Source organism: Orcinus orca, chromosome 5 (genome assembly GCF_937001465.1).
Source record: "Orcinus orca chromosome 5, mOrcOrc1.1, whole genome shotgun sequence".
NCBI classification, from domain to species: Eukaryota; Metazoa; Chordata; class Mammalia; order Artiodactyla; family Delphinidae; genus Orcinus; species Orcinus orca.
This window is the reverse complement of record NC_064563.1, coordinates 117,261,710-117,286,903: the sequence shown is the minus strand read 5'-3', so window position 1 is coordinate 117,286,903 and position 25,194 is coordinate 117,261,710. Positions and strand designations below refer to the sequence as shown.

At 38.6% G+C, this 25,194-nt stretch overlaps 1 protein-coding gene across 11 annotated transcripts in view; it reads right to left on the bottom strand.

Moving 5' to 3' along the window:
• The window catches only part of ROBO1 (roundabout guidance receptor 1), a 1,104,762-nt gene that overhangs the window by 12,733 nt on the left and 1,066,835 nt on the right, over positions 1 to 25,194 (bottom strand). For 6 of the 11 annotated variants that reach the window (XM_049709943.1, XM_049709944.1, XM_049709949.1 and 3 more), the window contains 4 exons: positions 22,532 to 22,673; positions 19,121 to 19,369; positions 7,885 to 8,291; positions 4,849 to 5,001 (listed from right to left, as the gene is read on the bottom strand). In XM_049709943.1, coding sequence (XP_049565900.1) covers positions 4,849 to 5,001; positions 7,885 to 8,291; positions 19,121 to 19,369; positions 22,532 to 22,673 — 951 coding nt within the window. Of the gene's footprint in view, positions 1 to 4,848; positions 5,002 to 7,884; positions 8,292 to 13,654; positions 13,718 to 19,120; positions 19,370 to 22,531; positions 22,674 to 25,194 lie in introns of all 11 variants that reach the window. The other 5 variants (XM_049709940.1, XM_049709947.1, XM_049709941.1 and 2 more) reach the window with 2 other exon arrangements.

The window sequence follows — 25,194 nt, the reverse complement described above, 5'->3', positions numbered from 1 at the left end:
CTTGCATCTTGTTGTTGTTGTTAGTTCTCACAGCTCACCACGTTCTCCTTTTCATGTAAACGGCCTCAATACTTTTTATCTAAAATGGGGGCCATGGGCTTCCCTGGTGGCACAGTGGTTGAGAGTCTGCCTGCCGATGCAGGGGACACGGGTTCGTGCCCCGGTCCGGGAAGATCCCAGGTGCCGCGGAGCGGCTGGGCCCATGAGCCATGGCCGCTGAGCCTGCGCGTCCGGAGCCTGTGCCCCACAATGGGAGAGGCCACAGCAGTGAGAGGGCCGCGTACCACAAAAAAATTTTTTTAAATAATAATAAAAATAAAATGGGGGCCAAAGTACAGTCCATAGCATTAATTTTCCCAAGAATCTGGGAAAATCAAAAGATTTTTTTGTCTTACAACATAAATTGCCGTCGTCACTAGTGTTGATTTTCCTCCTTTACGACTTTAACAAATTTTTTTAAAACAACACTTAAAAAAAAGTACTATCATGATATTCTCCCTCATCTGCTGCTTGTTTATTAAAAACAACCAAAGAGTTAGAAGACAGATTGTAGTGAGTGGCTTAAAGCCAAGAGGCCCAAGGCTGAGCTGTTCTAAGTACAGACTTAGCCTGGGACTGACGATGCGAGGAGAAAAGCCTAATTCAGAACATACCTGGAAGCAGAGCGAATGAGTGACTGCAGGCTCATTTCTGCACTATCTGCTTGCTACAAACTCAAACTGATTGCAAACACAGCTTATCAGGAAGCTGATGACTGCCACTATCATCAAATCGTAAAATGTCTGGGCTTATTGGATCGCAAAGCTGATGATTATCACTATCATAAGATCATACAAAGCCTTGGGAATCTATAACTCTCGAGACAAAATCTATTACTGGATGCTCTATATAGGTATATAGATACACCTGTATCTATAATACAGGTAGAAAAAGAGAAGAGAATCCAATGATATTTCTAAGAGTTCTAACTTCCTGCATATAATTGCCACTGTATATAAGTGACAGAGGGGAATGCTGGTGGGCGTAATTTCTTAATATAAACAGATTACCAAATAAATTCTTTTTTAGGTATTGTAAAATCCCTGAGTCAAATCAGGGATTATCATAGTATAAACAATTCTATATTTCATAAAGTGATAGATAGTACTTTCATCCAGTTCATTCCCCTAATAGCTAAAATTGGGTTTAACAAATGGGATTATGGAACTCATATATATGTATAGACTCTTTCTTTATACAATCATATAAACACGATTCTTTATACAAGACTGTCTAAATACCAATATAATGCATGTAAAGTAATACGTAAGAACATACACATGGAGACAATTCTGCCGGCATTAACTCACTATGGAGATCCAGCACTCTATTTACCTAACTACTTAAATTCCCAGACCTTGTAATTAATGATATATCAAGTCAAAACAGCATCATTCCAAAGAGGGTGGTGAATTTATAATTTATGAAAAGTAGAGCTGGAGAAATAATGTAGATTTGGTTTTTAAATCAAGTATGTAAATGCTTCAGAAGGGGTTGAAAAGCGGTGGAAAGAATCAATTAGAAGGTCCTAGAAATGCACTTATGCTTGGCTTTAACTCGATAAAAGTCTGACTGATAAATATTCATATATTTTAATCCTACCCTTCATCTGGGTTAAACTTGGAAGCGGCAAATATGAAATAAATAAAGAGTTGGATTCTGCCTGTCAGTGTGTCAATAGCATGCAGCCTTCTGCTTTGCAATGAGTACTCCCTGAGTGTTTATGAGACCCAGCATTTACCTGCAAACAAGGTATGGCACAGTGCCATGGATTAGGGGCTTGTGGGCTGTTATGGGCTGAATTGTGTCCCCTCCGAAATTCACACTTTGAAGTCCTCATCCCCAGTGCCTCAGAATGTGACTTGTATTTGATGACAGGGTCTTTAAAGAGGTAACTAAATTAAAATGAGGTCCTTAGGGTAGGCCCTAATCTAACCTGACTGGTGTCCTTGTAAGAAGAGGGCACATACATTCACTGAGGGAAGACCAAGTGAAGACACAGGGAGAAGGTGGTCATCTACAAGCCAAGAAGAGAGGCTTCAGAAGAAACCAACCCTGCCTACACCGTGATCTTGGACTTTTAGCCTCCAGAACTGTGAGGAAATAAATTTCTGTTGTTTAAGTCACCTAGTTTCTGGTACTTTCTTAGGACAGCCCTAGAAAACTAATCAGAGCTGACTGACAAGGATCATCACAAATTACTCTTTATCATTTGAGACCCAGCCACTCTTTATCTCTCCTTATAGAATTTACAAAAATTCTGCAAAGGAAACTGATAATTTGAACAAAATTTACAAAGTAAAGATGCTGCACACTCGACTGACATACCATAGGCTGAAAATAGCTCACATAAGTCTATTGACAATAATCAAACTCATCCATCACAGTTGATGTATTTTAATCATAAAAAGCAAAAATGAAAGAACCCTCCAGGTCTTACTAATATATTTAATTCTCATTTTCACAATTCGCAGCTCTTTAAATTCTTTCTTTCCCTTCCCTCTCTCTCTTTCTTTAATAACTGTACAAATTGTATCTGCAATTGAGTTTCTTCATGAATGAACTGTAAATATTTTTTTCAAAAAATGAGAAAGTGATTGCTGATAAAATGATGTTTGTTTCCATGCTATAATCAGTACTATCAAGAGTATGTGCATTTCTTTTATTGGGTGCATTAAGAAGTATCTGCATTTAAATGATTTTGGTTCATCAATATGCATTATGGAAATGTATAAAATAACACATAGCTTTGTCATTTTTTTCGTTACCAAATCAGAAAGCATCCAGAATTATATTCAAGACTTGTTAGTACAGTAAACATAACTAAAAGACAGTTGGTTATCAAAATGCTAAAAGGAAGGTAAAGCTAGTATTTAAAAAAAAGCTTTAGTTGTATCTCAATTTTATCTATTTCTGTGACTTAGAGAAAATAATTACTGGCTTCTACATTGTGGTATATGTTATGACTACTCTGCATAATCACTTGTGAAATGAACATTTAGAAATTTAAATAATATTTCTTATTAACTTTTTCGCTTTCAAATATTTTAACATATTTCTTTGGTATTTCTGAAATTAACTTAAAAATAACTTGGTTGCTTCATCATTCAATTTAATAGCTGTTATTCAGGGATTAGTTAGAATTTATATTTAATTATTAAACACACTGAAATAAGTACTACAGAACGTGGGGCAATAAATATAGATCACAATTTTCAAGCACAGTGTAATTTGTAACTGCAACACTATGCCCTTTAACTGGCATGTTTACATCATTTAAAGCATTTTTTTTTATTGGAGTATAATTGCTTCACAATACCGTGTTAGTTTTAAAGCATTTTAAAAAGCATCACTCAATGCCAGAAGCCCCTTGAAACAAGTATAAATAAGAGGTAGAAAGAGCTACACAAACCTTTAGGCTAGGTTTTTTCCCTGATGTATTCAACCTAGATGTATTTACATCAAGGTTTGATGTTTGACCAGTTTTCTCTTAGGAGCACTCTCTTCTAGATAATAAAAACTGATAGAAGAGCTATAAAACTTGTAAGATGCCATTATAGGGATCCCATAAATGTAAAACTGCCAATAGAGTTTGGGGATTTACACCTAGTGTTTGTCCCTTCACAGAGGGAAACATGCACAAAGCCACTATAATAACCCTTCAAAACCGGATAATATTCTGACAGCTCAGTTTCGCTGACAAAAGAGTCCTGGGCAGGATCCAGGAGGCCCAGGTGCGCTGTGTCATGCCAGTATTTAATGTAGTCTAATATCAGATAGATGCTAGTGAGAGAAAATACTCCGAATAAAGTATAGATAATAGCATGGACAGCCACTCATTGCAAAATTACTTGTGCTCATCATGCTGTGAGCTTTGTATTAAATTTTTTCTGTCAAGTGGCAGGAATCAGAGAAGTGCCTCAGAAAACCTTCCTTGTAACCTTGGATAAGGATCTATAACATTGGTCTTTCATATGGTAATGGAAAATGATGCCCTTTGCGAAACATTGCTGACTGGTAATGAAGGTTCTATCAGGTTGGGGAACAGCGCCTGTGACAATCTTCTCCCCCCAACCCTTTAGCAGGTTCAGCAAACTTGACAAGATGGGTGAGTCTGAGAGAATTTATCTTACGTGAATTTCCAACAAAGCCCTTGGGGTTGTTTTATAAAACGAGAAGGTGGCAGTTTAATAAATGCCGGGCCACCTGAGGCACTTTCATTAAAGGCTTTCTCTAGACAACATCACAATGTTTGCGGTATTCTCCTGTGCTCCCTGGAGAATACAAGCCTTACTTCTTCAGTGAGAATGGATACTGTATGTGAAGGCATGAAGGAAGATGATTCGATTTGCCTTTTGGGGCACAGACTAACTGTTCATATCATCACTATAGTTAGAATTTATGTTCAAATGAGCTTATTGTCTTCTATTTGAATGCAAAATTCACCAGGAAAAAAAGTGAGGACATTTCAGAAGAGTTATCAGTGAATGTGATGAAGGTTAACCCTATGCCATGACTTCAACTACAATAATGTCTATTTGTTTAAGACTATATAATAACCTTTTAAGAATATTAAAAGTATTATACATTGTTTTACTTTCTGAAATAACCTACTTACTAGAAAACTTCAGGGACTTGAGATGCCTGACAAGATATGGAAGTCAATCATTCCTATAAGTAATATGAGGCTTACTGTTTAATGAATTTTTAATGTAATTTCTAATGTCAGTGGATGCATTTTCAAGTCCTGGAGAGCCAGGGTAAAGAGGAGAGATTCATAGATGTTTCCATCCGTTTCAATGGACTTACCATCTGTGTAGGCTTCTCTGCGCAGATGTCCTGGCTGGTGTTTTTGTTTCTTGGCTGGTCTGGCCTTCTGTACTACCGCAGCACTCATGTTGCTGTCTGTGGAAACAGGACTTGTGGGTCTAGGACACTGGGATGCATGAAAATGTCGGCGGCCTGAGGAAAAATATCAGAGCCAAACTCACCAATAAAGTTTAATTTAATTTAACACTAATAATCCAAATAAAACACTAAAACTATAAACATCCCTAATTAAAAAAAAAAAGCTTAAATAAACTATTCTAGTAAACAATAGGATTATTCTTACTCTGCTTGAGCTATCCACTGGAAAAAATACCCTAAAAGCATTTTCAGGCTCTTTTTTTTTAACCATGATACCTTTATTCTGATACCTATTTATTAAAGAAAAGCATTTTGACTGTTGCATCTACCTTCACTAAAGTGTTATGGTTAAACAAAAATGTTAATTAAATTTTTACATAATATATCCAATGTCTGTTGCTTTCTCAAAAGGAATAGCCAGGGCCCTTAAGAAATTCATATTCTAAGAATGAACAGTACAAAATACATCCCTTATTTTAATTAAATATGTTTGTGCTATTCTTTGAAGACAGATTCCTAGTATCTTAATACATTCTCAGGTATTTTCTCTTAAGGTGGCCTGGAATTAAGCTAGCTCACGTATTCAGACCTGCCAAAAATTACTCACACCCCTTTTCTCTCACAAGATATTTATTTGCTGGTTATGGATATTTAAAGTGACCCCCTCCAGAGACTTTTATATTTTTTGGTGATGGTATAGGTAGTTGTTTTCGGTTATTTGATTTTAGAGGGACAATATTCACAGGTGATAAATGACTCTGCTAATCAGACATGGTGCACTGCGGTGCTCTCCAATTCTCTGGCTATTTCTTACAGAGACATATTACAACAGCACAAAATATTTAATCCATAATGGCAGTGGAGATCTATTGGCCCTACACTTGACCTTTGTTATTTTGGTTCCTTGAAATTCCAGAGATTCAAATCCAGAACTTTCTGTTGTACTACAAGAAACCTCAGAGAGACCTAGACAATATGTGTTTTGGCTATAAACAGAAGAAGCCACGTATAGTAAAATCAACACATTTAAATGTGCTAACGGAAGCATATTAAGTAAAAGACATTAATGCAGCCAAGTGAGAAGCAATGTGATTGGATTATTCATTCATATTAACTTCAAGTCATATGATAAGCAGCACCCTTTCCTGAAAAGAACACTTTAATAAGCAGAGTCCAATGCCTGTTTAGTTCATTATAATTATGAACCGAACGAAAACCAGAAGAGCCACTAAATTACAGTACAATAAAATATTAAACCAAACTCTTTTTAGCTATGATGGAGACTATTACAATTAAAGTTACATATCCATGAAAAGAGAATTAGGTCTGAGACTGAACCCATTACTCATTCTATTGTGTAAGGCCATCTACTGCTCATAGACCCTAAGGCATAAGGTCGTTCGCAGATGCATTTTCAACATTATTTCTATGTCTTGTTGATTTAATGAACTGAAACACACGCTTAATGCAATCTGAAAGCAGTAGTTTGAGATGCTTAATTTCACTTATTTATTTTTTTTTACAGAAGATTAAAAAATAAGGAGAAACAAAAGCTATATATAAAGTTAAATGTTATTTATTTATTAGGAATGATAGATATGTTTGCATACTTATTTTATTATACCCAGAAGCAACTAGGAGAGAAAAAGGAAATTTCATTGAATATCATAAAGTATAGGGCTGGCTGAAATAAGTATGCATTCTATGATAATAGTTTGAGAGATATTAGACATTCTTTTTTCCTGCAACACATTCTTGATAAATAATATATAGGAAAAGAAAACTTTATGATGTGAGTTAAATTTTCTCTGAATATATTCTACACTGATAAGAAATAATGACCAATCCAATATCTGAAGAGAACGTGGAAAACTACCAATGTGATAGTTATTAAACTAAGAAAAATAGAACAAAATAGCAATTATTGATTTGTTGTGATGGTCTTTCTCAGAAATAGCTCTCTTTTTGACCACATTATTTTTATTCTATTCATATTTTCTTGGTTACCAGAAATATATATACACTCAACATGTATATGAATGTATATATGTACATATTCCATTATACAGAAATGAAAATCATGTGATAAATGTATGATTTAAATTAAATTTTTTTTCTTTCTCATATTATTTACTTTCTAAACAGAGTTGGGAGTGGGAGATAAGTAAAAATGGGTTAAAACATAAGAATGGATATACAGTAATTAAAAACAGGCTACTGGCAATGAAGAGGGAAAACAGATGGAAAAAATACATAAGCGTTTGGATTAACTTGCTCTCCAAATTATTGGATTAACAATGTATACTTTAAGTATCGAACATACTTATGCTTGAAAATGTGTGTACAGTACAAACATCTTTATATCTTCTCAATTAAATGAGTGTTCTAATTGAGAGGGCATGAAGAGAATAGGGGTTAAGGAGAAACAGCCCAGTTTCCAATGGTTGAGTGTCCCCTCTGGACATTTATCTATTTCTCCTAGACACTTTCTAATTAAATGGGATGAGAGAACTACCTCAATGAATTTTATTTTGGTGACTTTTTACATCTTAAAAAAAACCATATAACACAAACCTCATTTAATTGACCATATACATTCCAAAAGAAATTGTACATATATTTGCTAAGACTATCTTAAAAATGACTTTTCAGGTAGCTTCACTCACATTACATAGGATTTATTAAATAAAAATAAAATAGAAGATTTAAAAAGCCTGTTATGAAAAAGGGAATAAGCAAGCTACATCATCATCTTGGACCTTGGTTTCCTTAGGCAGCCAAAAAAAAAAAAAAACAGTAATAATAGTTGCATTTCATATAGGACATAAGATTATGGATCTCCATAATCAGCAACATACGATTATGGATCTCCAATCAGCAACTGACAAATGCACATCGAATTTTCTTTCCCAGCTTGGAGAAAAGCGGACGACTTACCAGCAGCATCCTGCATTTGGCGCCGTGCCACTTTCAGACCAGCGTACTCTGCTGCTGCTGCCACTGCCTGGGCAAAATCGGCATCGGTGAAAAAGGAGCCGTCAGAAGAACTAACACTGGAGCGTCCGCTGGAAATGTTGTCCTCCTCTGAGGCTGAGCCCCAGCCATTGATCATGGACCCAGTGACAGAACTCTCCAGGTCCCCAACACTGGAGGCAGGGGTCTGCTCAAGCCCGCGTAACAAAAGCCTTCTGGTCTGCATCTTGGCTACTTCCATGTCGGCTTCGTCTTCTTCCTCTTCTGGCACATCCGTATCCATATCTGAGACAAGGGGTCCTGAAATGTAGCCGTAAGTATGGGGTGGGGAAATCGGCCGTGGAGGTGGAGGAGGGCTCACCGGCTGCCGTCTGCAGGAAAATGAATAAACAGGTATGGCTTAGCTCATTACTTAGGACACAAAAGCATAAATTAACCAAGAAATTCACAAGTCTTTGCTTCCGTGGAGATAATTTGTTCAGGAAAAACAACGGTAAATCAGAGCATGTGTATGTTTTATTCTGAGTTGTAAGAAATTTACCTCAAAACCAGAGGTACTTTTTTAAAAATTTTTTTGCGGTACGCGGGCCTCTCACTGTTGTGGCCTCTCCCGTTGCGGAGCACAGGCTCCGGACACGCAGGCTCAGTGGCCATGGCTCACGGGCCCAGCTGCTCCGCGGCATGTGGGATCTTCCCGGACCGGGGCACGAACCCGTGTCTCCTGCATCGGCAGGCGGACTTTCAACCACTGCGCCACCAGGGAAGCCCCAGAGGTACTTTGAAGCATGGTGGGCTACCTTTTGATTCAAGCTTAATAGAAATATACTCATCTATCTATAAGTCTCCTTACATTTTATCTTTTGGATTACGTTCAGTTAAAACAGGGGTAAGTAATACCTATTTCAAAATTGACATCTATGTATTTGTCCTAAAGTGTATGGAATATTATTGACAGCTTATTATGACCAAAGACAGCAGACATCAGTCCTGAAACAGGCTGCTCCATAAGCATATAAACATGTTCCTTTCCCTTTCCTTCATTGCCACTCCTACCATTGTAAGCAAATGGACTCATTCATTTTGACTATAGAGAGTAGAATTTTATAGGATTAAAAAATTATGCACTGAGCATATGACACAATTTCCTTTAGAGTTTAGTCTATTAAAAAGGTCTAAGAGCCAAGAGCAGTTTTTCTCCAAATTACTTACTTATAAAGATTATTAGCTATTTGCAAGTATATTGCTTTTATCATTATTCCACCTGTTTAACAAAATGCTTACAGGTATTTTTCTTGATGCTCTGGAAGTTAAGTGCCAAAGTTCAGGACAAAATAAAGCAGTACCCTACAACTTAAGTTCACAGTTACCAATAACTGGTTTCAACCATCTCTCCACAGATCTGGGGAACATCAGTGAAAAGCAGTCCTCCTACCCTCCAACACCATCACACACAGTGAATATAAGATGACTGAGAAGGTAGAGAGCTTTTGGACATTAGTGGAAAGCAAGGTTTGTGGAAATAAGCTATTCCCAAGGCTGGAGAATGCCAAGAGATTAACTCCTAATTAGGAAAGTGCCTGAAAAAAGGGACACATATAGTGATTTCCACTTGGAGGACTACTTAGTGATGTGCTCAACAGTCCCAGTGCTCTCTAAGCAAGGTTAAAAAGATGACATAAGGGGAATATCATTTGGAAGAGTCATGACAACACCTCATCAAATTCTGTGCTCCTGAGAAGTAAAGAGGATAGATTCCAAATAAGCCTGCCGACCTGAGCACTAGTGTTGGAGGGTAAGTGACATTAGGATCTAGTGTAATCTGGTGACCCTATGGCTTGGGAGGCTAGGAGAGATATGGCATGAATGCCACTCACTGGTAGTCCATCTGAAGATGTGGCTAAATTGTTCAAGGACTACAAATGCCTATCGATGCTGTCCAGGACTGAGTCCTTCATCAGTGGAGGAAGTTGGTGCCAGCCCCCTTCCCTCACCATTCTTGTGATACTCAGAGAGCAAGATGAGACAGAACAGTCAGTCGGGCTAACCAAAGAGAAGACCGGATCCTCGTCTACTTTGCTCTTTTTATGTGCCCTTTTCCTTGCCTTAGCGCTTGGGAGAATGCACTGGGAAGAGTGAGGAAGGAAGTGATTAAAAACAGAACACACCCATTACTGCATGCCACCATGGCCACAGGCATGTGCAATCTGCAAAAAAATCTGGAAATGCATGATTATGGTTTTAAAATTAACAGGACCGGGTCTTAAACTAAAAGAAAGCAAACAAACAAAAAAATCATACAGGATCTGGTCAAGATCTAACTTAGGGACCTGCTATAGAGAGGGAAACGGAAGTTCAATATAGCACAGTGGTTAGGGTGGCATGGCAGTTGTTCGAAGAAAAAAGTGTTGTGCTTTTTATCCCAATGAATTGAGGCACTTCAATAAACATGTTTTATTAACACAAATGGAAAGCATTAAAAATGAATGATTACTAAAATACTACAGTTAACTAATTTATTGAGCACCTACTTTGCAGCTAAGTATTTTACAATGTTAACTCATTTAATTTTCTCAACAACTTTCCAGGGTACTTATTTTATTATTATTTTAACAGATAAGGAGATTGAAATTCAGAGGACATTGAAATTAAGGACCTTGCCAAAGTTCCCACAACTAGTATGTATCAAATTTAGAATTTAATCCCACATTCCATTTCCAAGGCCATGGCCTTTCCTCTAAGAATGGTGCTATTACACACATATATACACACATACACATATATATATACATATGTGATATATATACACATACACAGTTCTTCAGTATAATGTGTTATTTTTCATTTCTGGGTCGTTTCTAATGCATCTGTGTGTGGCACTAGAAGAAACATGAAGAATATGCCAAAGCTGAAGTTATTTAAGAGATTAAAATGGATAATTGTTTCAATATGGAGTGTGTTACACACACAGGATGAAAACCTTTATTTAATTTGGATTGTTATAAAATACCATACTTAAAAGTCAATTTACAGTCTTTGTCAGCAGGCACACCCAAAATACAAGAAACTTCTTTTTTAAATACATGTAAGACTTTTTAGCACAAAAGGGACTATTTTGACCATCAGTGAAGGGATGTAAGACAGCCAACTTCACAATGAAAGGATGCTAGCATTGTTGTATTTGGATAATTCACATTCTGTGAAGCAGAAACATCTTCATGTTAAATGAGGGCTGGCTTTTAACTACTACCACCCTGTGCAAATGCTGAGGAAAGACAGAAAAATTTATTCAAGCCATCTGTAAACAAGGCAAGCCCAGGGAACGTGTGATAAACCTGTACGGTTTGAAATATGTAATATACTCTATTTGAAAACAAAAAGCTATTTCAAGATGCTGCACTCAAGTGGGACTTGCCACAAATGAACCTCAACCCTCTCAGTTTTTCCCCCTGAGGGGTTTCAATGTCTTTTGAAATAATGTACAACTACATGGCAGCTAATCACAACACTCTAGGCTCCTGCAAAAATGATGCCTTCATAAGCATGTTCAAGAGAAGAAGGGAAAAAGAAGGGAAAATTTATGAAAGCAGGTATTTATATAGTTTACCACATAGCATTTACCAGGCAAAAGATGGAAGGGGGAAAATACATACCTTTGAGATTTTTTTTTAAAACTGGTATAGTTTCAATACTTTATATAATTAACCATTAACTGGTTTGTAAACAGACAAAATATTTAATTTTTCTTGGCCTTCTTTCTTTTCCTTCCAATTATATCACACTCAGTTCATCTACAGTAATAAAATATCTATAAATTTCCTGTTCCATACATAAAATTTACTTTTACTTTTCAAGAGATTTTTTTTCACTAAATATCAACTACAGTAAACTCAATAGCACCAGACACTTTTGAAAACAGTATATGTAAATACATTTAATTTTATTATTTTCATAGTTATTGTCTGAAAAGAGAGAAGATTCCTATTATGCTGGTCATCTAGTTTATCTAGTTTTGGACAAAAAATGGAATATCTCAGAAGCTAATGAGAATGCCCAAACTGCAATATCCATAATAATGCAAGTATGAAATACTTATCTAGTTAAATATTGCAAAGTTATAATGGTTTTAGCTCAGTAATTTCTTATTCATATACATTAAACTATTTATAATGCCCCTAATCAGTAAACATAAAAGTAAAAAACGGGGCTTCCCTGGTGGCGCAGTGGTTGAGAGTCCGCCTGCCGATGCAGGGGACACGAGTTCGTGCCCTGGTCTGGGAGGATCCCACATGCCGCGGAGCGGCTGGGCCCGTGAGCCATGGCCGCTGAGCCTGCGCGTCTGGAGCCTGTGCTCCGTAACGGGAGAGACCACAACAGTGAGAGGCCCGAATACCGCAAAAAAACCCCAAAAAAACCCCCCAAAAAGTAAAAAATGTATTCATTCTTTAAACTTTGACTGTGTACTAACTATGGTGAAGGAACTTTTAGGTTCTGAGACCAAAGGGATCACAAGGACACGGCTTAGGGAATGGTTTACCGTTTATACTTTAAGACATGGAAGGATTCGATTTTAAGGCACTCATACTTAATAAAGCTAACTATGTATCAGTCCGTGGCAGACTGTATTTTGCCAAGATGTCCATAACAATATCTTCCATCCACAATGCTCTTCTGGGATGAGAACCTGCTATCCCTCCATCGAGAGAAGGAGTTCAGTTCTAAGTTCCTGAGTCTGGGTGGACCCTGTGACTGCTCTGACCACAGAATGTGGCAGAAGTGAGACTGTTCCAGTTCTGAGTGTAGCTCTTAACTGGCCTGGCAACTTCCTTTCCCTGCCATGTAAGAAGTGCCACTCCGCTGAGATCGCCGTGTCATGAGAAGCCTGGGCTGTGGTGGAGAGCCCCTGGAGGATAAGACTCCATAAGGAGCCAGAGAGAGGTCACGGAGCATTGAAAAATCAGGCATGTAAGTGAAGAAACTCACTTCAAAGTTGATCTCACAGCCCCAAAGACCAGAGGAAGCCATGTGGGTTGGCGATGAATCGCCCAGGTGAATCCTTTCAGAATTCCTGACTCATGGAGTTGTGAGTAAAACAAAACGGTTTTAGGTGATTATGTTTTAGTGTAATTTGTAGGCAGCAATAGAAGCAGGAACTTAGGGACTATGCTAGAAATTCAGCTAAATAAAATAGATATGTTCCTTGCCTGAAGGGACTTAGAGTCTAGCGGAGGAGACAATTAATTAAATACGCAATGGTAATGCAGTATTCACAAAGCTCCATGACAGAAGATATCTAGGGCACGCTGGGAACACATAGAATTGGCTTCAATCTCAGAGCTGGGACATCAGGGAAAGATTCTAATGAGAGCATCTGCCATTTAATCTTGGATCTAAAGGATATGTAAGTGTTAGCTCCAAAAAAAGAGAGGGGATAATGGTGTCCCAGGAAGATGAGAAGGCAAGTGGTAAGACCTCAAAGTGGTTGAGAGTGAGGCAGGAGATAGATGGGCCCCAGGCTGAGCGCCTGGAGTTTGTCCCCTGTGGACAGATATACCAAGATGAAGACAATAGCAGGAGGGAGGAGAAGCTGAGCCCTGCCCAGATGAGAGATAAAGAGACCACATATTCCTCATTCTCCAAGTCAAGGAGACCTTCCCGACTACACACACACAGAAAGGCTCCTTGAAGGACAAAAATGCAGGGGGGTGCCACCCTATAGTAAGCAATGTCAACCTACCCACAGGCCTCTTCGCTGGAATCCATCTTGGCTAAGAGATGTGCACGCACACATGGGAGGACCCTGAAATAAACCAAATACTGACTCAGAGCCAGGCAAAGCAAGATGATTGGCCAAAGGAAACCCAGAAGAAATGCCCCACGTAAGAGATTCAAACTACCACGAGGGTGCAACTCTCTCTCTGAGCCTGCCTGTGTGTGCCTATTCACACGTACTCTTTTTCCCTCTAATAAACACTTTACTTGTTTCACTACTTTCTGTCTCTTTGTGGAAATTTATTTGTCCCTGGCCTTGCCACTGGCCACTGGTCCCTGGTGGTCTAGTGGCTAGGATTCAGCGTTCTCTCTGCTGCGTCCTGACTTCGGTCTCTGGCCGGGGAACCGAAATCCTTCTTCAAGCTGCTGTGGGCTTAGGCCACCCAAGATCAAGAGCACTGGTCATTCCAGGAACTGGAAGAAACTTAGAGTAAAGGCAACAGGAACAGGGAGGAGGGGAGTGGCAATGGGTAGGCAAAGGAAGGCATGCAGCGGTCAGGTCACAAAGGGCCTTGATTGCTACATTAAGGAATCTTGCCTTTATTCTAAGGGAAATGAGAAGTCATTGAGAGATTTTAAGCAATGGAGAGACTTGATCAGTGTCGCATTTTAGGAAAATGCCTCTGCACAGCCTGCAGCAAGAAGATTAGATTGAAGAAAGGGCAAGGCTAAAGGCAACAAAGACCACTTATGGACCATTATAGTAATACAGGCAAGAGAAAATGGCTGTAGGAAGTAGGGAAGTGCCTTTATGGCTGGAGATACACGTATTGCTCTGAGTGATATTCAAGGAGTAAAAATCTGCAGGAACAGGTACTTGGATATAAGGGTCTGATTCTCTAGAATGAAATCTGTAGAGAAATACCTGCCTATCTTTAATGAGCGCATCATGAGGGGAGTGGCAGGATGATGAGAAACAGAAGTCATCTACTGATGGGGTAGGCATCCAAATAGGTTAAAGGTTTGAGAAGAGGCTTGACTCAAAGACTTAGAGATGGGAATTACAGCATTATATATAGTATCAAAAAGGTGGACATGACTTAAATGCCCAATATTAAGGAATTGTTTAAATAAATTACAGTATACATTTGTTTAACGTGAGTATCTAAACTGTAATTGGCATGGAAAAATTCACTGTTCAGTGAAAAAAATACCTTATAAAATTATATTGGCATATCACAAATTCAAAGCAGTGTGAGTACATGTAGAGACAAAGAACAGAAAAGATCTTTACTGAGTTCTTTTTTTGTTTGTTTGTTTGTTTTGCGGTACGCGGACCTCTCACTGTTGTGGCCTTTCCCATTGTGGAGCACAGGCTCCGGACGCGCAGGCTCAGCGGCCATGGCTCACGGGCCTAGCAGCTCAGCGGCATGTGGGATCTTCCCGGACCGGGGCACGAACCTGAGTCCCCTGCATCGGCAGGCAGACTCTCAACCACTGCACCACCAGGGAAGCCCCTGAGTTCTTAATGGTGACAATTTCTGACAACATAGATCATTGGTACTTTTGCATTTTCATTTTGTTTCTATGTATTTTCAAAAATCTCTATGGTAAACATGTAGAATATACCTTCAGCATAAAAGAGCAGTAATAGTTTTTTGTTTAATGGGCTTTCATCTACTTCATATTAGTGCCCAGTGTTATTAATATTGTACCTTCATAGACTGAAAGTCATACCTTTTAAAAAAAGGCTGAATGTAGTCAAAGAGGATTTTGAGGGCAGATACCCAATGCATTTCCCAATTATACCTGTTCACTTTGAGTTCACCCCCGCCAAAACAGCAGGGAGTCAGTCAACTCCTCTAGTATCAGATTCCATTCATCAGATACTTACTGAAGAAGGCTTTGTGGAACTCAATGACGTGAGTAGGACTTGAGCTCTGCTCTCAAAGAGCTTTTAATTTAAATAGGGAAACAGATGCAAACAGCCAATGCTAATGCAACAAGAAAACCTGATTAGTGTGGTAGCAGAGCTGTGAACAGACCACTGTCAAGAGTAAAGAGAAAGATTAGTTGATTTTTGCCAGGCAACAAGAAGAAAGTTGCACAGGTGGTGCATTTGAACAGGACTTGGAAAGATGAGAAGTGTTCACCAGGCAATCAAAGAAACAACATGTACCAAGACGCATGTGCTTAGTGAGGGCGCTAAGGATTTTGGGGACAGTCATGAAAGGCAAGAGCGGCCTGCCCCTCCTGCTAGCCCTCCGTGGGCCGGAGAGTGGCATTGCTGACAGGCTGTTGGTGAGTTTAAGACAACAGGGAATTTCAAACAGACTAATTAGAAAAGAGGGTGTGTGGAGGGGTTGGGAGGGAAGAGGTAAGTAAAGGAAAAAGGATTGTAAAAGGCTTTGAATACTGGACTAAACGGTAAGAACTGACTCTGAATGGGGAGTAACATTACCAGACTGGGGGGTAAAGTAAGATAATATGGAGAGTGGACACAAAAGGGGAGAGAGAAGAAAAGTGGTGGTCAGGGATGTAGCAATATTTCAAGAGACAGGGACTGAGGGCCTGCTCTGGGATTCTAGGAATGGAAACATAGGAACAAAAGCAAGAGATATTTTGGAGTTAGAAAAGAAGGGGCTTGGTGAATAACTTACTTTGGGGAATGGTAGGAAGATAACAGAAGAAATCAAACTATAAGATAATTACACTGATTTCAAAATCACAATTTTTTGTGATTTTTTTGCCTATTCCCTTGGCTCTTTTATTTTTAATATGTTGGTCAAATAAATAAGGATTAATGATTCTAAACAAGATAGCCAATAAAGGAGGAAAAGGAACAAGTTTGAAAGGTCAAGTGCAAAGAAAAAGAATTTGATTTCAGACATGTGTAGTCTGAGATGTCCAACTGAAAATATCACGGTAGTGCTCAAGAAAAAGGGCTGGGCTGGCGAAATCAATGTGAAAGCCATCAGAATATAAGTAATACTTGAACCAAGTGTAAGGATGACAGCATAAGGGTGAGGACAGTAGGGAACTAATATTTGTTGAATACTTATCCTGCTTTAGATACTTTATATACACGATTTCATTTAATTCTCACAAGAAATCAGAAAATTGTTATCACTGCAGAAAGCGTAAGTGTAATAAAGACGGAGAAGCCTTTAGACTGACGATTAAGAGGTTACCTTCCGAAGCCTGATGGAAGCAAAATGGTATAAGCCAGCATACAGGGGGCTGAGGTGTGAAAAAGAATTAGGAAGGTAGAAGTGATTAAAGAATCCTACAGGGCTTCCCTGGTGGCGCAGTGGTTGAGGCAGATGCAGGGGACACGGGTTCGTGCCCCGGTCCGGGAGGATCCCGCATGCCGTGGAGCAGCTGGGCCCGTGAGCCATGGCCGCTGAGCCTGTGCGTCTGGAGCCTGTGCTCCGCAATGGGAGAGGCCACAACAGTGAGAGGCCCACGTATCGCAAAAAATAATAATAATAATAAAAAAGAATCCTACAGAGTAGGAGAGAAAAAGAGCAGGGTGACTGGAAGGGGAGGCTAAGGAAAGTTTAAAAAGTAGTAAGGTATATACACTACCATGTGTAAAATAGATAGCTAGTGGGAACGTGCTATACAGCACAGGAAGCTCAGCTCGGTGCTCTGTGATGACCTAGATGGGTGGGATGGGGGGCGCTGGGAGGGAGGTCCAAGAGGGAGGGGATATATGTATACATATAGCTGATTCACTGCATTGTACAGCAGAAACTAACACAACACTGTAAAGCAATTATACTGCCCCCAAAAAAGCAGTAGGGTTAACAGTGAAGAGAAAGGATTGAATGAAGAGAAAGAGGCTGAAAAGTCAAGATAGATAAGCTGCTTTTTGATCGTGATCAAGAAAGGTGAAGAGGATGACATAAGGAACACAAAAGAAGAGCTGGCCAGGAAGACTGGGTGTACCACTTGTAACACAGAGGAGGATGGTGAGGAAATAGGTAATTTGAAAGAATGAGAAAAGAATGTTGAGGTATTTCAGAGCTAACAGCCTCTATTAGCGTCTCATTTTCTCCGAATAAGAGTGGCAGAGATGCTTGTGACCTTAATAGGGAAAAGAGATGCCTTATTTATTCTCAATCTTCCTGAAGTTCCATGAGTTAATAATACTAAAGTTAAATGTCTGGCAATCCAACTTCCCCCTTGCCACACAGAAGAAAATTTAACTGCTTCCTTCATTTTAGAGAGTATATGAGTTAAATTTGGCAATAACCTCTTACTCGTAGAATAGTTAATAAACACTGCAAATTCTATTTTAACCTACAGAATTCAAGCAGCATAAACCAGAATTTGTTATTCATTCAAGAATATTGAAGGAGATCTTCTGGGGCAAATAATATACTTAGTTTCAAATGATATTAGGAATACAGAAAGTAATATATATGTAATGTGTCAAGGGCAATAAAATAGTACAAACAAGATCATCAATAGTGAGAGAAGTGCTGACATGATGCAGCAATAGCTTTTATGTGGTAGAAATGCCAAGTGAAGGATTTGTGCAAAACAAAAATGTACTCGTTAGCAATGCTGAACATATAGGTTAAAGAAAGTCTAGGAAACACACATGCACACACACACACAAACACACACTACTAAGTAGCTTGGACAAAAGGACTGCAACCTAACATTCAATCAAAATAAATGTACCTGAGTCAACACAAAATGAATATACCAAATTCATGCTTCTGTAACATTACAGCTATGAAAGAACAAATCATTCTGCAGACTTAATTTTCAAAGACAGGAGAGGGACTTCCCTAGTGGTCCGGTGGTAAAGAATCCGCCTTCCAATGCAGGGAATGAGGGCTCGGATCCCTGGTCGGGGAACTAAGATCCCACATGCCTCGGGGCAACTAAGCCTGTGCGCCACAACTACTGAACTCGTGTGTCTCAACTAGAGAGCCTGCGTGCCACAAAGTACAGAGCCCACGTGCCCTGGAGCCCACGCGCCACAACTAGAGAAGAGAAAACCCGCACATCACAACTAGAGGGAAGCCTGCACGCTGCAAGGAAGACCCTAAGCAGCCAAAAAAAAAAAAGTTATTAAAAACAAAAAATAAAAGGAGAAAAATCTATTCTTCACAGACTAAAGAAGTGATATGCCCATGCATAAAGAAAACTAAAATACAAAATCATCAATAAAATGTTACAAGATTAACAACCCATATATTTACTACATGATCTCCACCTGTTTATGAATGCAATTATCATAAGTGGGTGAGAATTAAGGCACATTATTTTATGGTTGCAAGTTCACTGGGATCAATTAATCTAATGTTCTGATCAACAATATTACTTGATATGCTAATTACCAAGGCATACTGTGTGATGATACTGGAAAAAAGCCCCATGTGACCTGAAAATTACTTCATGTAATAGCATTCTGTAAATGCCACTTAGGAGTGGAAATTATCTGATTTGTCAGTAAAGACTGGTAGCAACGTACCTCCTGTCGGGTTGGTGCTGCATGTGGCCGATCTCCTCTGGACAATCCTGTAACATGGGCTGGAGTTCTTCCTGTGGAGAGGGGGTCAGAGTGGCAGTGGACTGATGGCTGTAAGACACAGCAGCTGGAGAAGAAGCAGCTCCCCGCACAGGAGGAGTGGGGCCTCGTTCATCTTCCTCCTCTTCTAGTTCACCTTGTTGCAAATACATCCTGGCTGGTGGCACAGGACATGGCATTTCTTGGTCATAGCTAAAACAAATTATAAGGACACTTAGATTGACTTCAGGTTATTCAAATAAACTATTTGTATAGTTAGTGAAATATCAACTTTGGATTGCTTTTGAAATCTGAATCTTCTGGCCACGTTAAGAAGGTATTGTTTAAAAAAAATAGTTCACTGTCATAAATGTGTGTGAATTGTTATATATAACATTTTTTTCTCTGAGGGATTACAATTTAATTGGCTCATTACAGGCTCTGAGAAGTCATGCAATAAAGAAATCTATTTAACATAGTTTAATTTAGTAAAGCCCAAAAGTGTTTGATATATTCTATCCCTCCAACTCAACATGATCTCTAAAGGATGACTCAAGGACGGTCTTGCAAATAATCTAAAGATGATATGCTAACCTCTGTGAAAAATTACTCTTGAAAATCCCTTCAGAGGGAGGTACATTGGAGATCAAGTTATTAGTCCAATACAACCCACTTTTCCTCTAAAATTATAATAGATCACTATTTCTTCAGTTGAGCACAAAATAAAGTACATAGTACTTTGTAAAGTACATGGCTTGCGTTTAGGATGCTGAATGAAAAACACAATAAATAAAATAATCAATAAACAATAAAATGTCCCTTCTACTCCTCTGCTAGAGCTGTGTGGAAGCTCTAAATGGATCTGGGGAACATTCATGACTTTCTCTTTTACCTCAGGGCATATGGTTATTAATTAGAATGGAAGTAACTTAATGCATTATATAAATTGTGTTCATGTTACCCCTCTCTCTTGTTCATTCTCCACCACCTGACTTGTTTACCAGAACTTAGGAAAGTTGATGCTCATATAACATGATTTCTTTGTATCTTCTTTAACTGAACTAATCCTACCATATTCTTCTTGGACACTTTTTCCTGTGTTTCCTAGGTATCTTGTATTCATCCTGACATTTCTCTCTCTCTTCTACCTCAAACTGTTCCCCAGTTCATTTCTATTCCACTTCTAAAAAAAATCTCTAAAATCAATTCCTTTTTCTCCATCCTCACATTGTTTCCAAAATTACTTTATTATAATATGCATCACTCTCTGGTTATTCACCTGCTTTAAAGTAATAAATGGCTCTTTAATTGCTTAGAGGATAAAATACGAGGACCTAAACAAGGCATTCAAGTACCTGTATAATCTGGCTTACACTTGCCTTCCCAGCTTCCTCTCACTCTCTACCATGTGTTTCATATTAGTCCACATCCCTCTGTGGTCTCAATGTCCAAAAAACCCCTCCTCTTGATTGAGAAACTTCTCATTCGTTAAGCTCAAAAACAAAAGCAGCAGGCTTCCCTGGTGGCACAGTGGTTGAGAGTCCGCCTGCTGATGCAGGGGACACGGGTTCGTGCCCAGGTCCGGGAAGATCCCACATGCCGCTGAGCGGCTGGGCCCGTGAGCCATGGCCGCTAAGCCTGTGCGTCCGGAGCCTGTGCTCTGCAACGGGAGAGGCCACAAGAGTAAGAGGCCTGCATACCACAAAACAAAACAAAAACAGGAAAGCTTCATTCTCCTCAGAATCAGCCTTTCTTTTTCGGGCACAGCTGCATCCCTTGTTTTTTATTTTTTGTTAAACTATATCGACTTATTTCATTTTATTCCTATTTTTGGTGGACTAAAATAGTAATGAATGTTGTTAATATAGCCCAGGAAATGAATTTTTTAAAATATAGCCAATCCTGGTTATTTGCACATTCCATATTTGCAGATTCACCTACTTGCTAAAAAATGTTTGTAACCCAAAGTCAATACCCATAGCACTTTTGTGGTCATTCATGGACATGTGCAGAGAGGCAAAAAATTTGAGTCACCTGACGCATACATTCCTAGCTGAGGTCAAACAAGACAACACTCCACCTTCTTGTTTCAGCTCCTTTTCATGGCCTATAGTGCCATGTTGTTCACTCTGTTTTTTCTTTTTTTTTTGCGTTATGTTGGTGAGTTCCCTGTTTAAAATGACCCCCAAGTGTAGTGCTTTAGGGATGTCTAGGGTTCCCAGGGCAAGAAGGCTGTGATGTGCCTTAATGGAGAAAATATGTGTATTAGATAAGCCTTGTTCAGGAATGACTTACAGTGACATTGGCTGTGAATTCAATGTTAATGAATCAACAATACATATTAAATAGGGTGTCTTTAAACAAAAACACACATAAAACAAGGTTATGTATGGATGGACTGACAAAAATGTTGTGACCAGAGGCTTGCAGGGACCTAACCCTGCATTTCTCCTAGGAGCATGGCACAGTACTCGCTAATTCAGTGATTGGAAAATTAAAGTACAGAGACTTTGTTTCCTGGCATAGTTGGAACTGTAAAACTGTGTTTTGTTTTGTTTTTGTTTTTTTGTGGAGGATGAAAGAACAATGTCTTCATTTCTATAATAGTCATTAAAAAGACTATTTTCAGGTCGATTTGTATTTTTTGTGTTAATTCTCCACGGATCACACTAGTGAAGCTGCTGTTTTGTTTTGCTGGGCGGGACCATGTCCAGTTCTACAGAATCTGGAGTGAGGAAGAAGCACGCTAACTTCCTAATTGTGGATAATCGTGTGGATTATTTATACTTGTAAAATCCTTGAGAGAGACAATTCAGTAAGTTTAAATCTCTACAGTTTTCAGCAGAATGTGATAATATCTAAGAAGAAACAGTTTTCAGGATACTGTGGCTGTGGTATAAATCCATACAATTATTTTATGAAAATTTAGAGATGTGCAACAGAAGTTCTGATATTTGAAAAATACAAAATCATATACAGAGAGTGATATATATGTGGTCTCATATAAATTCATATATATTCATGATCATATATGTAAACTATGTATACAATGTAAAATATTTGTAAATATAAATATGTAAACTATGTGTGTGTATAGATGTGTGTGTGTGTGTGTGTGTGTGTGTATTCAACTCATGATTCTTAGTTCCAAAAGAAGCTTCTAAGATGCAAATTCCTTTTTCTGGCAACACTGAGGAGGGTTTTTAAGTTGTGCTGAGCTATCAGTAGCTCAGAGAGAGACAAATGTTTTATTCAGAGACAGATGTTCATGGACCCTAGGAGTCAGTCTCCCTTGGTGATCGAGTTTAACAATTACTTAACATGGGTTTAAGGAATCATATTATTCCACTTACCTCTGTTCTAAATCCCTCTTACCTTTCATCTACAGAAATACTGTACTCTTCACTAGCGCTCTGAGGTGGATGCACCGGGGGAGGAGGAAGCAGGTCTGCCCAGTTCATGCCACCTTGTTTTGGTACCTTGGGTGTCCGTGCCCCTTTCTTGTGCCCTTGACTCCCTTGAAAAGAAATAAAATGCAAGTCTTTTACTTCTGGACTTTAAATCTTTTCTATTATCCACAGGTTAATTATTTTCTGTAAATATGACCTTATGATTCATATATATAGAGAGATAAACACACTCTTCTTCATTAATTTTAAACAGCACTTTGTACGATAGAAGACGCAGAATATTGCCAAGTTTAACTGCAAAATAAACAGGGAGAAAGCAATAAAATCATAAATGAATTTCACAAGTCATATCATTAATAGTGATCTTCTTACAGCAATTAATTGCATTATGGATTATCATCTAAAACAAATGAGCTGAAGACATATTTTCTGAATTGCCTTTCTATTATTTAATTGCTGGAACCTAAAATACAATATGATACAGATGCGATCTATTACATTTCCACTGTTGCATTAAATCACTGAGTATATATACTTTGTCCTTGTCCATTGAAGTGTTTTAGGCATAATGAAATTACTCGTTTTTGTCAGAAAGGCAGGTGCAGGTGAAAGTAACTGCTGGAAGAACTAATATATCTAACAACAAAAGAAGCAGAAAAATGATTTTTAAAAAGGAACAGAAATGGGGCTTCCCTGGTGGCGCACTGGTTGAGAGTCCGCCTGCCGAGGCAGGGGACGCGGGTTCGTGCCCCGGTCCGGGAAGATCCCACATGCCGCGGAGCGGCTGGGCCCGTGAGCCATGGCCGCTGAGCCTGCGCGTCCGGAGCCTGTGCTCCGCAGCGGGAGAGGCCACAGCAGTGAGAGGCCCGCGTACCGCAAAAAAAAAAAAAGGAACAGAAATGTTTTTAGCCACTGTTTCTATAAAATTATGGCTTAGAGTGAAATAATGTTGCTTGAACATTCTTAGACATTCAGAATAGCTCAATTATCCAAGTTCCCCAATGTTCTGATATTAGATTTGGCATATTCTTTAAACATAGGTAGCTGCACATTTTGGTATATTCATTCTAAAATAATTTTAGGTCAAAAGATATGTGGGGATAAAATGGTCTTTATCCTCCTCCTCCAATATGATACATTTTAGATTCTTATGTAAATTATAGACAATGAGTCTATAATTATTTTTCTCATATGATCCCTTAAATTCAGTGAATTGTCTTGATTTTTTTTTTTAAACCTTTCGGAAACAGCTCCAAGTTACATGGTACATGAAACCAAGTCTGAGTACATTCAGTGAGCCTTATTTGTTTTTAAGTCACTTGGAAATTTTCTAATGGCAGTGTTTGTTAAGCCAGATGTTCTTGCACTGGTATGTTACTGCACCAAGTGTGGGTTGAGGGACATGCTGTTATTCATAAATTATGACGGTCAGGCTTCTGCTTATGTGTCTCCGTTCTCTCTTCCTCCACTCAGTTGTCCTGTATTGGAATGGCTATGCATGTATTGTGGAGTTGACTATCCCCAGAGCCTTCCTCTTGACTTCCTGGCATACATCTACTGTAACAACTCCGTCTGTCCTGAAAGGCCTAACATCACAAATCTCTCCTACACTTAATTTAATTGCTTCATTCTCTCCCCTAATTACCATCAGATTTCACATCTTTGTATCTTTTTACCACATATGTATCTAAGCTGAGGGATGAAGAAAGTCAATTGAATATTAACAACCTAGAATCATTTTTTTTCCATTAAGACATGTTTTTCTCTTTAAGTGGCTAAGAATTCAAAGAAGAAACACCATGAGATATCAAATATGAAAATACTTCATATACTTTTCCCAAGAGTACATCCTTGAAATTTTTCCCTTAATTTTAGGGTTTACTTACTTCGAAAAAGAAAAAAAAAAGTTGTTTGATAAGATTTGATTGTTAAAAAAAAAAATCAAACCATATATAGTAGAACAAGAGTAGATCTAGAAAGGTATAGGAGCTATTTCTAAGATCCTTAATTCAAATAGAAACAATTTCAATCAGTGACAAAACACAGCCTAGAAAATGCCAAATCAGCATGCCTTAGTAAAATGCAAATACCATCTCCATTACAGAAGAGAGTTAGAGACATTTGGCTAAAAGCACCTACCAGCAACTTTAATCCAGTTGCTAGGAAGTAATATTTCTATCCTCTCCTGGAGAAACAAACTAGAGTCAAGATCAATTGGTTTTGTTCTCATTGTGGTATGACTTGTTGTGGTGCCACATGTTAGTTCTAATAATGAACCGTCTTTAATTAGAAAAACAGGACTTAAGTACCAGCAAGCTCACATCTGCAACCCCTATCAGGAAAACAGCTGGCAAAAAGCTGCAACAGCATGAAGACCACAGGGAAGAGGCTTCAATGTGGCTTCTGAGGCACTTAAAGACTGAAGTTGGGAAGTTGCTTTACGAGGTTTTAGAGCAAGAACTGAGTGAGGGATAGTAGAGAGATTATAAACTGAGGCAGGTTCCAACTGTACCTAAATCTCATGATATTATCACTTAGGTTTTTGATTCTGCTCAAGTGTACTCAAATTTTATATGCTTTAATAGCCTTCCTTCAAATGGTAACATATTTAGCAGATTAACTATATGT